Source organism: Sparus aurata, chromosome 20 (assembly GCF_900880675.1).
Source record: "Sparus aurata chromosome 20, fSpaAur1.1, whole genome shotgun sequence".
NCBI classification, from domain to species: Eukaryota; Metazoa; Chordata; class Actinopteri; order Spariformes; family Sparidae; genus Sparus; species Sparus aurata.
In genome coordinates this window covers 15756630-15774110 of record NC_044206.1, presented here as the reverse complement: position 1 = coordinate 15774110, position 17481 = coordinate 15756630, and the positions used below count along the sequence as shown (strand labels likewise).

At 41.6% G+C, this 17481-nt stretch overlaps 1 protein-coding gene across 1 annotated transcript in view; it reads left to right on the top strand.

The window, feature by feature from the left end:
- Positions 1-7873: 7873 nt before the first annotated feature.
- atrnl1b (attractin-like 1b) overlaps positions 7874-17481 on the top strand; it is a 79636-nt gene continuing 70028 nt past the window's right edge. Inside the window, exons 1-6 of the mRNA XM_030400319.1 lie at positions 7874-9060; positions 12990-13073; positions 13997-14110; positions 14373-14501; positions 14789-14997; positions 16897-17071. Of these exons, the coding sequence (XP_030256179.1) occupies positions 8804-9060; positions 12990-13073; positions 13997-14110; positions 14373-14501; positions 14789-14997; positions 16897-17071 (968 nt within the window). The 5' untranslated portion in view covers positions 7874-8803. The remainder of the gene's footprint in view (positions 9061-12989; positions 13074-13996; positions 14111-14372; positions 14502-14788; positions 14998-16896; positions 17072-17481) is intronic.

Below are 17481 nucleotides of genomic sequence, written 5' to 3'. Positions count from 1 at the left end.
TCACGCAGAGCAACACAACATTCTCCAGAAGATGATTAAAACGCGGGACGTGCATGCATCCCTGTGTTTTGTACCATTTTTGTGGTTTCGCAGCGCAGACAATCAGGGCGATTATGCGGTCGAGTAGGACCGGAGTGCCACTCGGCCACGGTTAGTTTCTGTTGCCAGAGTCACAGCCAAGATAACCCCCCCCCAGCTCCATAAAATGGTAGGTGGTGGTCCTGTGACGTCACCTGATGCCGGTTAATGATACACTTTCCGACGGGCCGAAATGCAGCAGGCAGCGAGAGTGGGTGAGGGGCGGCACAGAGGAATCGTGTGTGAGTCGGGATATTATCTGTAGCATCAGAAGTGTGCCGGGAACTTTGTTTCTTTTAGCACACAGGTGACATAACATGTTATTTATTGATGATTGTATCCATACAGCACTTTTTAGGTGATTTGCAAGGATTGAAAAATAAATCAGAAACCAATGCTAGCCCCCCCACCCCTCCCCATTACACACACATATCTAGAACATAAGATAAGCAGCACTGAGCGAGCCCAGGCGAAAAAAAAAAATAAAAAATTGAGATAAATAAGTTCCTACATTAATAAGTACCAGTGGCTATTCTTGATGGGATCACACCGGCCGTGAAGCCTGTCAACATGTTGACACTCTGACCCATGACTACTCATCGCTACGTATTACACGAGCAGGCCTACTCATTACTCATGTGTCCGACTACACCCATCTTCGAACTCAGCCTACGTTTTGATCCAAGCCACACACTTGTGAAGTTTCGTGACTGTATTCTAGAAGGTTGTACACAGACAGACACAAAGGGAGAAAGAAATGCAAATAAATTACAAATAAAAAATCCAGCCTTTTGAATTAAAGACACAAGTGCATAAAAAAACAACATATAGATTCTACTAAAAGAAGTGCGGTTTAGATATGTATTGACGATAAACAAGCGTGTGATTCGTAACACCATGCTTGGGTGTCACAGATTGCACCAAATCCCAGTCATTAAACACATCCACCATCTTCACCCATCTGGGGTTGCAAGGTGCTTCAGCTTTGTACTCAGAGGCACGCACCCTGAAGAAAGCACCTGTCATCGGGGGTCGGACAAGGTCGAGACAGGAAGCCAGAGCCTTGATCCACCTGACTCGTGTGTCTTTGATTGGAAGAAAAAGGTCTGAAGGTCGCAGCGTATACATGTGAGTAACATCCAAGCTCAGCAGCAGAGGCTGAGAGCAGAAACAAGGCCTCCCCTGCTGCACAACACTCAGCGAGCCGGTTAACATTTACGAGACATTGTGACAAACGCAGGTTCCGTGCTCGAGCTTTAATAAATTCAGACGCGCTCATTGAACACTGTCGTTCAAGCCTCACAAATTTAAAAAATCACAAGTGAAAGATGTATTCATCAGAGGTGACGTCTCCTTGCCCTTCTCTAGACTGAGTTCTCTGAAAGGACTTTTGCGCTCGCACCGTTTAATAAAAATGCATGAGCGTTGATCGCAGTATCTTTACTTCACAGCATGTATGTGTGCTAACAAAAAAGCAGACATTTTCTCACGTGTGGGTCAAACCGAACTCCCTGTGATTTGTGCGCTGGCATGATGGCGGGGTGCCCAGTCCGTCAGACGAGTGTTTATAGAGGGAAGTTTTATGAGTGTAAACCCTTTTAGAAGAAGGCTACGATTACATCCCCTCTCTCTGGACCGTATTATCCAATAATAACATCGTTAACCGTCCACTTTAAAAAAAAACAAAACCTGCCAAAACACTGTAATGTGATTTGGCACTGTTTATACTCGATGCATTAAGTGAGCCGTAAGATGCGGCCTTAATCACTTTTGTGCTTTACGTTCATGTCAAGTAATTATGCTATAATGGAAGAGAGATAAGAGACCGGGGGACAAACAGTGACACTTCATCTAAAGTTATATGCAGCCCTGTGGCATAATGAAAAGGTCTGTAAGTCATCAGACCATTTCTTTATTTAAATTCAAGTCCTTGTAGCTCTATTGTGTTTTGGGAAACTGACGTAAAGTTCCAGATTACAGAATTTGAAACAATGCACTTTAGGATCAGTTTACTGTCAGAATGGTGTAGGGTAAGCATGTGGGAGCAACAGTAGGCCAACCTTCAGCCGTGATTTTGTTCAAAGTGCTCAAAGTTTGCGAAAGTGTGTGCGAGTGTGTTCGCCGGAAAAGTAGTTTAATGCTTGGACGCTGAGGGGTTTCGTTAAGAAAGATTTGATATTTGGAGTCGCCTCAGTTGCGGCCATCAACTGCTCGTTGCTCCTCGCACGGTTCGAACGGACGATGTGCAATAAGATGGTGAGCAGATTCAAATGCGCGTTTCCAACTAAATGAAAATATCCTCAGGGTCTGTTTGCAGGTTGGTAGGGTGACTCAAAAGTGTTGGCAGAGCTGGTTTCTCACCCTGAAGCAACTTCCTGCTTTTGTGTCTATATTTACTGTAACAAAGGCTGATAGATATCACACAGAGGAACGTCTGTGTGGCTCCTTTGGGTCTTTTTTGTTCGTAACATAAGCACCTTGTCTTCTCTGTGAATGTGATGATAATCCCTTTGATGATGTTGCACATGATATCATTGTAATCCGTGACCATCAAAACATGAGGGTAGACGTCGCCTTCTCTAGGTTATCACGTTTGATTTAGGAGATATGAGCCAAAACACATCACTCAGGTATGGACTTGGCATTTTTGCGATGGCTGCATCTCTGAAAATGTTCAGATGCCCCCAAACTGTGTACCAGGTTTGATGCTTTTATGAAAAAGGGAAAAACAGTGTTTGCACATATCCGCTCGACTAAGTGCAATTATTAGCTTTTCCAGAGTTTCCAGCTGCATCATGCTGTCTTCTCCATCGGATGGAGCTGCTCCGGACAAAGCTGGTAAGTGGACCATGACATTTTCTTTTGCTTCCAAGGGCAAGAATGATCCTCCTGGCTCAATATTCAGTTTTTGTTGCTTGTTATGCATCGATTGATCTCCCAATTATTTTCAAAAGTGTAAAAAAAGAAATCTCATCACAATTTCCCAGAGCTACATCTGTGGGTCGCTTCTTTTGTCCAACTAACAGTCCAAAAGCCAAAGACTCTTCATTTGTTATCAGAAATGTCACAGAAGAGCATCCAGTTCTTAGGTTTAAGAAGCCGGAACCGGTGGATGTTTGACATTTTGACTTGGAAAATGACTGCAACGATGAATCCATTATCAATATAGTTGCTGATTCGTTTTCTTCGGATGGACTTATAGTTGCAGCACGAATTTGCAGTCCTCCCACCTTCTTATAAACGCATGTAGTCGCTGAACTGGCAGCCTCGGAACCTCGGTCCATCCGCGCAGACTTCCCCACGCTTTAAATAGGTCGTTTAAAAGTCAACAGGTGATGTCACAGGGTTTTTTCTTTCTTTACACTTTAATCACACAGCCTTGAGTGAACGGTGTGAATGTGAGTCAGGCATGATGGCTCAGCATGAATCGAGAAAAAACAAAACAAGGGTGGTCTGCCTCTCTCTCGTCCTCTCTGCCATTGTAGGCAGCGAGGGAACGGTCTTCTTAATCCAGCAGGGGGAATTCCTATTGTGCAGCAGAGCTTTGGAAGCCCCTGTCTGTGCTGTCTGTGGTCACATTTAGATGATTTAGAAACGCCGCGCTCCTCCATGTGTGTCAAATATTTGAACGTAGGTGTCGAACAATTACGGGTGTTAACAGTTTTCTAAGGAGGTCCCTCAGACACTTCACAGGATTGCATTTTTGAGTCAAAGGTGCAGCTGTGGACCGGGCTGCCCTCTCTCCTCTCCTGCTCGCTGCCGCTGATTGGAGCACAAAGAGCATTCCTTCGCCGTGAATCAGAGGACAAAGGTCACTGACTGAACTCCAAATTAACACCGGACCCTCTTTGATTCTTGGGGCTCTCCCATGTTCGCACACATATACAGACACATAATGCCGCCCTGAAAAGAGACCCCCCGTTTATTGAGGTATTTTTCATCTAATCTAGTCTTAACCTCCCCCCCCCTTACCCTTACGTCTGGGAATTTCCAAAGAAAAGCCGAATCCACTGACTGCTGTCTGCTCCTCCCTTGTTGTTTTAAGAAACAGTTCGAACCAAGAGTGCAAGAGGGCACCGGGCTACAGACACACTACACCTCGAGGAGATGCTGCTGCACCGCAGAGGCTCCGCGCACCTGACTAAATGCCAGGAGGCTCTCCCGCGGCTTAAGTGGAAAGGGTGTTAAGTCACGGTGCGATAATATTGTTTTGATTTCACATGTGATCAGGTTCACGGCAACCTCTGTGGAAAATAAACAGTGGGTGTTCAGATTTCAGAGTGTGCGACTCATGCGAAGGCTGAGAAAAATGTCGAGGTGGTGCTGTTTGTGACTAAGTCTTTGCCCGCCGGGAAAGGTCATGTTTTTTTGGGAGACAGCAAGGGATTTCAGCAGTTTGAGTTCCCCCGAGGCTATTGAGATGATTCACAGAACACACTCAGGTGAATTAAAATATTTGGAAAGGACTACATGGAAAGTAAAATCTGTAACAGATTTGCAATATAACCTATAGTAGACCGTGCCTAATATATAGCTATTACTTTAATTTGTCTCTCTAATATGTTATATCACAACATCAAGACTTGAGTTTATGTTGTCTTCAGATGACGCTGTTTGGAGCTGATGCACTGGGCACTGAAACAGGGAGTTTACAGTACTTATTACATCCAGACGAGGGCTTCCAGCTGTGAAACAGCAAAAGTCATGTGACCTGACATTTGACATCATGTGTCACAGTGCCGCAGCAGCTGTTGCGTCATTCGTTAGCAACGTGTCTGCAAAGCAGCTCGAGGCATTATTTCAACAACGCTTTATTATTTACACTGTTTGGAATACCATTGTACAGTTGCATCGGATGTTTGTAAACCTTTGAAATCAACCCTTTTAAATCTTTACAATTTACTATATACTGGAGCTTAATTCAAAAAGGATGGTTATTAATAAGTGTTCGCTTTATTTCTCGGTTGTCTTTCTTATGGAGACTCCGGTTTAAATTTACAGAAGGAGCAGAGCCGTACAATTCAAATTAATGGAATAATGGAAGATTTAATCTAAATGTAAATTCCATTTAGTGTGAACGGCCCCTTTAAGTCAACAAGTCAGTGTTGATTCATTTCATAACTGCGCTGCCATTTTGGACCGCTCTCTCTCAAGAGATTTATATCTCAATAGAACAGCCTGTGTAGAAGAAGATATAAATACAAACAAACAAAAAATCCCCTCCGGTATAAATAATTCTATTAGATTACAACGTTTGGTGTCACAGTGGAATATTCATTTGGCATAACTTTTGTCTAGTGGTAACGGTCATAGAACAAATGTTTGTCAGAGAAAAAAAACACAGGTTTTAGATACTGAAATGAACAATGTCTAGATTCCGTTTAGATGTGTCAGCTGCAGGGTGTTGGTACATGTATTTTCTTCAATGACAAGTCAAACTGCTGTGAAAAGGGCCGATAATCAGCAATCCCTTAAGTGTTTAAATTATGTCAACATCTGCAATGTGACATTTGATCAATGTGTTACTAACGCCAAACAAATACAAGACACAACGATGCTGCACTCACTGAGTTAGTTTCAAACTGACACGGACGACGAAACAGTCACAGCACAGTCAGAAGAGAAACTTCTGGTCAGTGTCTTGTACTCTATTCCTGTAGTCTGCTGTAGTTTCTTGTCATCTGTGGTGAAGTCTTTACCCCGCTGCATCCATGCCTTTGCATGTGATTGTGCAACATTGCCACCTGTAGGTGTAGATGCAAAACTGATGACAGCTCCAGATGAATGTGTGACCACTGCTGACCCTCCTCAGTTTAAATGCACAGTGTCAAAGGTCACAGACAGAAATGTTAACTTTTACTGTATTTGTCACCCCTGAATGCATCATGACGACCTGTACATCGCGCTCACTTCACATCATACTGTCACTTTTTTTGGTTGGAGATTTAAGCTGAGCGTTTTACACAACGAGCTTGGAAACGTTTCAGGATGTCGTAACGAACCAACACAGCTGAAGATGCCAGACTCCATCTGCCATATTGCACCACCATCTGCATGATAGACAGGAACAGAGGCGCTTCTCAGATTCTCTCACGTAAGCGCAGACTCCACCAAAAGCCCCGATCCATCAGACTCCTCAGCTCGGCAGCCGGCATCACCCTGACAAGCCTCATCCAAAACAAAGATAAGTGCTCTCTCAGAGAGACATATTGCTGATGTGCGGATAGAGTCAGAGCAGCGGCTTCTCAAACTCATGAATGATAAGAGATTTTAATAAAGAGCGCCTGTCGCTCCTCGACCTTGTCAATGAATGTTTTTTTCCCCGACCGTCAGTGTCAGTTATGTATAATTTCCTGAGATGTGTCAGGACCTCAAGCAGGATGAGAGCATAATAAACGGACTCTGTTGCGGGCCTGTCATTTCAGTTTCATCTTATTCGTGTCCTACATTCGTTCTGTGGTGTCTCTTGCTCTGATTCCCACTTGTGTTACTGTGCTCCTCACCAGCCTGCTGTTCCTCCCACACCTGCACTGCATCACCTTATAAAATGCAAATACTCTGGTGGATAGATGATAAATAAACATTAACTCTATGCTTTTCTAGCTTCAGAAAACAAATCAAACAAATACAAATTATAATAAAACAAACAAACGATACGTTTATTACAACTATCCTTTTAACATTAATCATAATGTTGCACTGCCCCACACTGTTATTGGTGTTCATCCCAGCCTGTCAGCTCCTTCCCTGCTCTCTGGTATACCCCTGCTCATCAGCCTTACATGGAAAGGTTTTGTTTTTTTGGAACACGGCAAGGGATTTCAGCAGTTTGAGTTCCCTCGAGGCTATTGAGATGATTCACAAAACACACTCAGGTGAAATAAAGTATTTGGAGACGACTACATGGAAAGAAAATTTGTTACAGATTTGCAATAGAACCTGTAACAGAGCGTGCCTAATATATAGCTATGACTTTACTTTGTCTCTCTAATATGTTATATCACAGCATCGAGACTTGAATTTATAATGTCTTCAGATGACACTGTTTGGAGCACTGGGCACTGAAACAGGGAGCTTACAGTAATTATTACATCCAGATGAGTGCTTCCAGCTCTGAAACAGAAAAAGTCACAGTGAGTGTTTCTCCACCTTTGTCCACTTGCATCTCGCCCCCTCCTTAGTCTAGTTTGTATCCAGCCTTTAGTTCAGCCTTTGTTGAGTCATCTGTTGTGTTTGCCTGTTCCTGCTGCTAATCCTGAATAAAACTTTGTTTAGTTTCAAATTGGCTGCAAGATTTGATACACATAAAGTTTATTATTATGATTATTTGTTAATGATAGTTATTATAGTTTTTTTTACACATTAACCTGAAAAAGCGAAAAAAAAAAACCACATACTGTTAACACATAAAAGACATTAAAAACATTTAACAAAGCACAACTGAACAGACCTTTCCAAGGAATTCTCTGTACGACTTTAAGGATGATGTTCAGAGTTTTATTTATTTATTATTATTTTTATTTTTATTTGGTCAAGGATAATTAGGCAGACTGTAGCTAAATGTGTCTCCGATGTCTTGTGTGAATATATTTGTTTTTTTTAATTTATATGTCAGATTTGTTTACATTTGTATTGCTATTTCAGATTTGTAATATTCTTTATTTATATGTCAAATTTGTAAACTTTTTATCTATATTACAGAATATAACTGTTAAATGCCGCATAGGAGAGTTTGGTTGTTTTTTTTCCGACACTGTCCCTTTAAATAGAACCCGCTCCCAGTGCGCATGCGCACCATGTGTTTAGTTTTCTCCAACCTGAGGAACTGTCTAGTGTCGCTGCGCTAGCAAACCCATCGCTACCAGTTCTTGTCATGTTTTGAAAGCAACGGCGGAGCTATTTTCCACACTGGAATACGAGACGACAACACCACACAAGACAGCAAACGAAGTCTACTACCAGAGGGTGCCTAAATTCCCGTGGAAACTGACCGGCGGGATCAACAACAGTTCAAAGTATTCGCTCAGTGTCCCCCAGTCGGCAGGGATAGCCTTCCAGCTCCCTACATCCATGTTGACTGCGGCAGCCTTCGCGCTGGGTCCAGGGCTACAAACACCGCATCCCCTTTGTTCCTCTGCGGGCAAGATCCGGGCGAACTGTCGCGGCTTGTGGAGGCACCGCTGTATGCTACAATGCACATCCCCTGTTCCAGTCTGAGGGATTGTTTACGCGTTAAAATGGCTGCTGAAATGGCATTTGGAAGAGAGTGGTCTTGAATCAATGCAGCAACGTTACATTACCCAGTCAGCGGGCCAAAACTGTAAATAAGCTACCTTATCTGACATTAGCGAGTTATGGTATCGGACGGAGTTAGCTGCTCGGAATTTTTTTTTTTTTAAATCGATGCTCGGCTTCTTCTTTTTCAGTAGCTTCTTCCAACAAGAGGTAGGGTGAATTCGTGCCACTCCACATCTATGCATGCGGTTAAAACAAGCTTCTGAAGACACTCGGCTAGCTAACGTCTGTTTTCTCCTAGCCGTTTGGTCCAAAAGCTTCCCAAGCGGGCTCAGCTAAAGTTCAATTCAAGTATGTATGACACTACACGAATATGCAGGACTTCTTTGTTATAATAGTAACAGCCTGAGTAAGCCGAGGCTCGCTCCCAAAAAAGCAGAACCTAAAGGCCCCGGTCTTTCACTCGGCTCGCTCGACCTGGAAAGAAAAAATGGATCCTGGGGGGGAATGTACGACCAGACTCTTCCTCTTCCTCTTCGGACCCAGACTAGCAACCCACAGCCACCTGCGGGGCATCAACAGATACTTGGTGGTGTACGTTTTGTTTTACTTCGTGCTGTTCACTCACGCCTCCCCGGCGAAACCGTGCGACAAGAGCTGCCTCTCTGGAAAATGTATCAACGGATCCTGCATCTGCGATCGAGGATGGGTCGGAGACCAGTGCCAGCACTGCCAGGGGAGGTTCAAGTAAGTGGCCGTGGAGTGCATCGTTCACTCAAAATCAACGTCTGATTGCTTTGTAGCCTCATTTGTGCTCAGAGGGTCTCATGATGTTCACTTTGGAAATGTTCAACCCCCCCAAAAAATGGGCTGATGCAGCAGTAGTTGTCGTTTTCTCCATCCAGCAACAGTGTCAGTGGGGATCATTGGCCCCTTAGCAAACAGACCTGTGTGTCTGCGCTGCAAGCTGTTTGGGAGATGGATGTGAAAAAAGGTGACATGCACGACACTGGAGAAACCTTTGTAAACACGGTCTGGAAACAAGCTGTTGCTCAAAGGTTAAACATATTCTTGAATGAGTGGTTTTGCAGCATTGAAGATGACTATTGGGGCCGTTCGTCAGCATTTTCCTGTTACCAGTATAGGTGAATTTTTCATCAGATTGCTGATAAACCAATCCAAAAATGTCCTGCTTTGGCCCTGATTGAGTAACCCCTCACACAATGTTCAACCCAGAGCAATATCCGATTGTTAATAACGCGTCACAATCAATAGCCCATAATCAGTGAAATAATCTGAATAATCAGCCCTGAAAAGGCCGTATCGTTTGACCCATAGTAAAAATAATTGTTGTGCATTGATCTCTTAAATGTGGTAATCAAACACTTGTGACAAAGATATCGAAAGGAGGCAGAATATTTTTTAACCATCTATCCATCCATCCATCCATCTGTTATCTGTAGCTGCTTATCCTTTGCAGGGACGCCCGGGGTTGCATCGATATCAAAATATCTGTGATACGACAGTATCGACTGATAATATCGTCTGGCAGATAAATTGTTTGGGCTCTAGTTTATGTCACTGAATCAGCATTTTTTTTACTTTCAGATATCAGCATTCGGGTATCAAATATATTTATATTAATTATTAGGCCTACCTGCTTCGTATGGCCGACACCAATAAAATGACAGATATTTGCACATTTTTCTGTATTGTAAGTTTCTAACATTTAGTTTATTCACAACTCGGGGTGAGGAGGGCTCAGTTGTAATGAGGAGAAATTGATAATTTAATATTGTTTGGCCTTCTAGGCTACACAGCGTGGCTCTACCCTGCATCAGTTTGACCTCAACAACAACTTGCTGTTCTTCTTCAAGTCAGTTTTGTATTGGCAAAATACAAACTAATTCTAGAGGAGCATACTGACCTTTCACTGTACCAAAATGTGTAGATGCTAGGCTTGTTAACTCATTGCAAGCAATTTCGCTTTATTATCAGGTCCATTTATCGGCCATAATTCTAAATAAAAAAAACCAACAGGCCCGTTATTTATCTAATTAATACTAAATTGACGTGAACAATGTCGGAGACAAAACTCATCCTGAAACCTCAAGGCGACTTATTGATGAGATTGCTTGTTGCGATAAAAGCGATTCAGTTTGTTTTTACTGAAGGCAAACACAAGCAGCAAATTCATTCATTTTGTTTCATTTTAGTCACTGTAACTAAATAATGTTTGGTATTTTAATTGGAAAATTTACTTTAGCGATGGATTAAAAATGCTAATTAAATTGTGGTTTCATGAGTAATTTAGTATCCCTCAGTTCTTCAGTTGCGTTCACTCAATTGCCAAACTTTCATTTTAGCTTGCACAATCTGGTCTGCAACACTGAGCATGAACCAGACAACCAAGACTCAAACTATTATATTGACTTACAGCCTTATGCATTTGCATTGATTTCAAATAAAATCCGTATACAAATAAATTGCTTTTGCTAGAGAGAGGAGCCTACAGTGGCAATAAAAGCATCTGCAGCTAATTGATTTAGCATGTGCCCTGCGGCTTATGTGGTGGTGCAACAAATGTCTATTGTTCTTTAATTGGAAGAATATGCCTTGTTGATATGGACAGGCAGATGCCATGACCTCCCCAAGAGCTGCAATGAGTTAAGGATTGTGTGCACAGAGGTAGTAGTTTGGAAAACAATGGCAAGTGACCGAAGAGTCAAACTGGACTGTAATGATAATGTTCTCTGTGTCTGCGACTCTTGACAGGAGCATCTAATGGCTTTCCAGTACACCTGAGGTGCACTCTGTGGCACAGAAGTGCTTTGATCACAGTAATTACCATCACTCCTGATGTGTCTGAGGTTTTGTTTGGGCTTTCACCAGGAATGTTGTCAGGCAATAACCTCCAATCAGCCGGAGACAAAACTACTGTCAGAAATGTCAGAATTTAACTTGTAGCATCTCTGAACCCTGTGGAGCAGAGATACGCAGTGCACCCAGAAATCAAAATTCCATCATTATCTACCCACTTGATGGAAAGTCAGGTGAAGTTTCATCGTCCACAAAACATTTCTGGCGCTTTACAGCATAATAGTGTTGCAGCATAATTCTAATCAACTGAAGTAGATGGGGACATTAAATGGCTTCATACAGCTGGTCCAGCCTAATCCAAGTCAGAGAAGCCTCAAGATCCCAAATTTATTACGAAAGAAGTTATTTACACCCTTTATTTACCAAAATATAAAATTCAGTAGCTTGCACCCCATCTTAAGTGGTAGCCTGTGCATCAAGGGTGTAAATAACATCTTCTTAAACCATTTGATATCTTAGGGCTTCCAAAGCCAGACAAGCTGTATGAAGCAGTTTTTTTTTTTCATTTTATTTTATTTTTATTTTATTATTTTGTTTATTTTTTGGTTGTTTCTTTTTGCAGTGCTGTTTTGGTTTTGTGGAAACTTCACCTGTTTTTCCATCTGCGTGGGGGCGAGAAGATACTGACTGAATATTCATTTTTATACTTTTATAATTAACTGTCAAGTTGTGGCTTCCAATGTAACAAGTTTGAAATCATATCTTGAAAGAATCAGCATCACAGATGAATATCTTGTTTTGATGTGTTGTAGTGTCTGATTTTAACTTTAGAAGGTATCACAGCGCGTAACAAACAGACACGCTTGATGCGTTCAGAAGCATCCAAGTGCAGCTTTAAAAATTCACAGTTTGTTTATGATGTCTGCAAAGTCATGGCTCATCTCTGTTAACATTATATGCATGCTGTTGGGCGATAGCCTACAACGTAATTGTTCTTGATCAATCAGCAGAACATGTAGTAAACAAAGACTGTGTTTTGGTAAATGCTTTAAGACAAGCATACCTAGCATCTTTAGGAGATTATAACACATCTGTGGTCCATTATCCAGTCAAAACCTTTAAATTGAAAGTAATCCTATATCATGTAATGCATCTAAAACATTTGCCAGGGACATAAAAGGGAATACATTCTATTTCCTGCCTGGTTTACTACTCAGACCACCCACAAGAGCCCAGTACGCATTTGCGAAATCAAAAAATGAAAGAACCAGCAACTCATTTTGTGGATTCGTGACGTATTCGTTCCAACTTCGACATCCTAATGAGTCTTATCATAGTACAATCTGTCGCAAACCAGAAAACGCATATTTCTAGGTAATGTGTCTCCTTGTCATTTTCCAGTTCGCTGTGAGCGTAACCACACAGTTTGTAGGCGGTATACACTAATTTCTTGTGACATACAGGACAGTGATGAATGGCCATTTTAGATTCATCTGTCATGGTGACACAGCACTGTTGTGAAGAATACTTTGTTGAAAACTGTTTCCAGTATCGGACTTCAGACGAAAGAGAGCACAAGAACCTCTTTAAAAGACAGCTGATCAAACCTTTAGGTTGTCGGGGACTGACCTTGGGCTGACTGCCAGTTTTATTTAAGTCTTATCTTAAATTTTGGGAAGTGAAAGCCGTGTATGTCTGACACTTTGATGTCTCAGAGAAGGTCCTCTGTCTGTCCTGCAGCTACTGCAACAAATTAGATGATTACTTGTGGCCAGTGTTACTTTTGTTTCCTCTTTTTTATGGCTTTAACTTGTAGCTAGAAGACGCTTCATGGTTTCTTTCATTCTTTCTTTCAGGTTGACGGAGCCCTCAGGATATCTCACCGACGGTCCAATCAACTACAAATACAAAACAAAGTGCACCTGGCTCATTGAGGGCTAGTAAGTACTTTTATAACTCAGTATGTTCTACTGAGGCAGAGCACACACAATTTAATTTAATTATACAGTGTAAACTGATTAATGCAATCAAATCAAGCCAATCAGCATCTCCGCAGAAGGAAGTATGCTTTTGTTGAGTATAATGTAAATCCGGGTCTAGCCTTGTGAGAGCTCGGACTGTTTTGAGGTGCGTTTCCCTGCTACATTTTGATCAGCAATCATTCAGAGATAGGAAGCAGACTGTACCCGTTGATGCTTTTAACAGAGCTGTTGGAAACTTTATAATCGGGATGGAAAGAAAGAGCAGCATCATTCTATGAATAACAACACGTATTTGTCTGTTTTACAATAAACTGTGCAGGAAGCTTCAAATTCAGCTGTTTTTATCCTCTTTATCTATTTATCCTTGTGTATTTTGGTGATGTGATAATCTGTATCCATATTTAATTTATTTATAAGGTTTAAAGGATTAAAAAAAAGATTAAACAACAAAAGATTCCGACTCCCGATTTCCAATAGCTTGTTGCCTAAATGTATTTATGTGGATGAAACTGATGAGTTGTGCTTATTAAAGAAAGTTGATTTGATAAAGACTGACTAATTTAACGTGATCGATCAGTTTATTAATTTTGCTGATTTTGTCAGAGGTGATGATGTCATAAAATATGCCGACATACATCCAGATCTGTATTCAAAAACATCAATCGAAGTTGTGAATGTACAAAAATACAGTATTTCCTAAAGTATGTGTATGAGCACGTTGTTGTTTGTTCACTTGAACTATAATTTCAGTGTTGTGCCTGACTACTCAGGAATTGAGGCCTGCATGTCAGAGTCTTGCAGTGACCTGGAAACCAACTGTGTACTTAGTTCAAATGTTTATCCGTCGAACCTAAACAATGTTTCATTTGTGTCCTCCACAGTCCAAATGCTGTTCTTCGGCTAAGATTTAACCACTTCGCCACAGAATGTAGTTGGGACCACATGTACATCTATGATGGAGACTCGATATATGCTCCTTTGGTGGCTGTTTTCAGGTGAGATGCTCCAAAGTGCTATACTGTATATTTGTACTTGCATTTTTAAGTGTAATGTTTTTCTTAAAGAGACAAGGAATATATTACTTAAATGGGCAACTTTGTACAGCAAAGGTGATTATTGGTTAAGTTTATTGTTTAATTGACTGTCTATTGAACGTAGCATCTGTCTTTTCTTAATGATTGAGCAGACAGTTGTGAGTCTGTTATTATAACTTGTGACTAACAAGTGGTGCCATTTGATTTTCTGCTTTCTCGACAGCGGTCTCATTGTGCCAGAAATTCGCGGAAATGAGACGGTTCCTGAGGTTGAGACGACTTCAGGCTACGCACTACTACACTTTTTCAGCGATGCTGCCTATAACCTGACGGGATTTGAGATATTTTACTCGTAAGTGGCCAGGCTCTGTACTTATGACATTAAAAAATATATTTTTAGTGTTGCCATGTTCTTTTATTTCTCCAAGCTGTTGATCAGTGTAGCTTTTCTGCTGGACTAAAACCCATTGCAACAGTCACTTTGAATGATCTGTTCAATAGTTTTTCATCTATTACCAATTTTTCCCTGCTCATCTTTGCCAGACGCTAGATGATCCTTATTAATCTTCCTCAGTCTCTAGCTGAACGTCCTAAATCGCGCATACAGTATCGGCTAAATGAAAATACTTTTCTGTCCAGGATCAACTCTTGTCCCAATAACTGCTCCGGCCACGGGAAGTGCACGCCTGGCAACTCGGCCGCCAGCAGAGTGTACTGTGAATGTGACAAGTATTGGAAAGGCGAGGCCTGCGACATCCCTTACTGCAGGAACAACTGTGGCAGCCCCGACCACGGCTACTGCGACCTCACCGGGGAGAAGCTGTGTGTCTGCAACGAGAGCTGGCAAGGTGAGAGTAAGCTCCATAAACACCCAACATGTGTATATAAACCTTCAGATATCTCCCAAGAACTGTTGGCGAACATGATTGAACATAGCATGAATAAAACTTGAACACACTGGCTCGTGAAAATTTCTGTCAGTCAGGTATATTGATGTTCAACAGCAGTGGGTGGTTCTAAAGCAACACAATGTCATTTCCAGGTAACAGATAGTTGATTGTTGAGTCTCTTTTCCGGGCCGATCAAATAGTGACATTTTGGTTCTGCAGCTCGGGTCAGACTATCTTTTTCCTGAAAGTTACATTTTGTTCTTTGTTCTGAAGACAACAGGCTCTTCTCAATACTCTGTTTCATGCCTCCTTGTCTATTCCCCGTCCTCCGGGCAGTGACCCAGAAATCGATCTCGGGGCATCATATTAAAGGATGACTCAATACCTAAAATGCTTCTTGAGGAGGCTTGGTTGAGGAGCTATGAGCAAGGATGCACAGGTGTATCTTTTGCTGAAGTTGCTTAGCTGACATCACTATAAAATACGGCTCTGAAGCACAGACGTGCATTGAGAAGTCTCCTCTCGTGTCTCCTCCTCACCCCGTTTGCTTAAATCTGAGGTGGGACTAGGAGGCAAGGAGAGGAGATGAGAAAAGGAATGTTCAAACTGAGAAATGAGGAGGATGTCACGCTACCGTTATGTTTTGATGAAGAGACACCCAAGTGGTTTCAGGCAGGACACCCCAAGTGAGATGGGTAAAGATTTTAAATGATATATATGTCACCATGAAATTTCCCCAGTTCATTAGTTAACTTAACAAAATTATTTTTACATGCAAATGACTCATAATTTAATAAAATCTACACCAATTTGCATACATATGCAGAATACAAATTTGAACATTGGACAAAGCCATGTTCGAAAGTCTTGTTTTATTTTGTTTACACAGCAGAGGCAAAGGTTTTTACTGAGATAATATGTTTATCTCTTTTATAACTTCATAAATCAGAGAATACAGCCATAAAAATATTCATTTGGTCAAGTTATTTCGAACAAAATTTCATATTAATCAGGCTGTGAAACATCTGTAGTTGATAACCTGCATTAAGATAAGGATTTATCTAATTAAAAGAGTTTCCAGAACAGAAATCTGATGTAAAACAAACACTTAAATGTGTATTTTGGATGTTTTACTACCAACAGTTTGAAATGAGGCATGTTACGGAAGCAAAATAGCCCAAAACAGTGAATGAATTGAATGCCATGTCTGGCTTTAAAGTATCCAAACTAAGTAGAAATACAGCATTAGGAGATAAAAAAAAAAATTAAAAAGTGCTTTTTTGATTCACCTCATTGAAAACACTGAGCGATGTATCATATGTAACACTTTTGTAATCACAGGTTGTAAAATGCTGCCACCCCTCCCATGTCTGCTGTGGTGATTATGCAGGAAGATGTAATGAAGGATGTGTTAGCAGACAAGTGTGAACAGCTGTGTTGTGTTGTCATAATGCTGATCAGTCACACGGCGATAAGCCCCGTGACACTGCGTTATTATGTGCCTCCAGCTGGAGGGAGACGAAGGCTTTCACGTGATGAAACTTGACAGAATCATTAGCAGAGGCATGCGCTTTTTCAGCACGGCCCCTCACTCACACAGTGTAACGTGTTCACACCTCCCTGCCTGTCGTGTTCGTTTAATAAGTCATGCTTGTGTTTAGTTTCGAGGGCTGCATCTGCACTCCTCCAAGTTTCACTGAGTAGGTGTTGAAAAATTCCATCCTAAAAGAGGCACGGCATCAAATAAACAGAGTTTTTTGTTTTAAAAATAGGCTGGCTATGAAAAGACTTTTACTAATCTTGTTTATTTTCAACATGAGCCCTCAGTTAAAAGTTCTTTCTCATCCTGTCTTGTAGGCCCAGACTGCTCCCTGACCGTACCTTCAACCGAGTCCTTCTGGGTCCTACCGAGCGTCAAGCCCTTCGGCACGTCACTCGCCAGAGCGTCCCATAAGACCGTGGTGCAGGAGAAGGTCATGTGGGTGGTGGGAGGATACACCTTCAACTACAGCTCCTTCCAGATGATCCTCAAGTAAGTCAGAGCACATTGTGTCTTCATCAGCATTAACATTATCAACAGATTGTGAAGAAAGAACAGTGTTACTTCAAAGACATCTCTGTGCTGTGTTGCCGAGATGTCTACTGAAGTTAGCATGCTAAACAGCTAGCCGGGGCTGGTCTCCTATCCTAATACCACTTGGTACCATAGGAGACAATAGTTTGTTAGCCCCTGTAGTTTCAGCTTAGAGATGTAAAAGCAGAAAGTTCCCTACTTAGTCTGAAAGTAGACAAAATAAAATCACTAAATATCTAAAACAAACTTATTTTTACACCTGTTTTAGTGACTAAAGAGAAAAAAACAACCATGCAGCATCTGAATTCAAGCTTTCTTTTTTACTGAACCAATGATATGATATGACGTCCAGTAGGGGTGGTTAATCA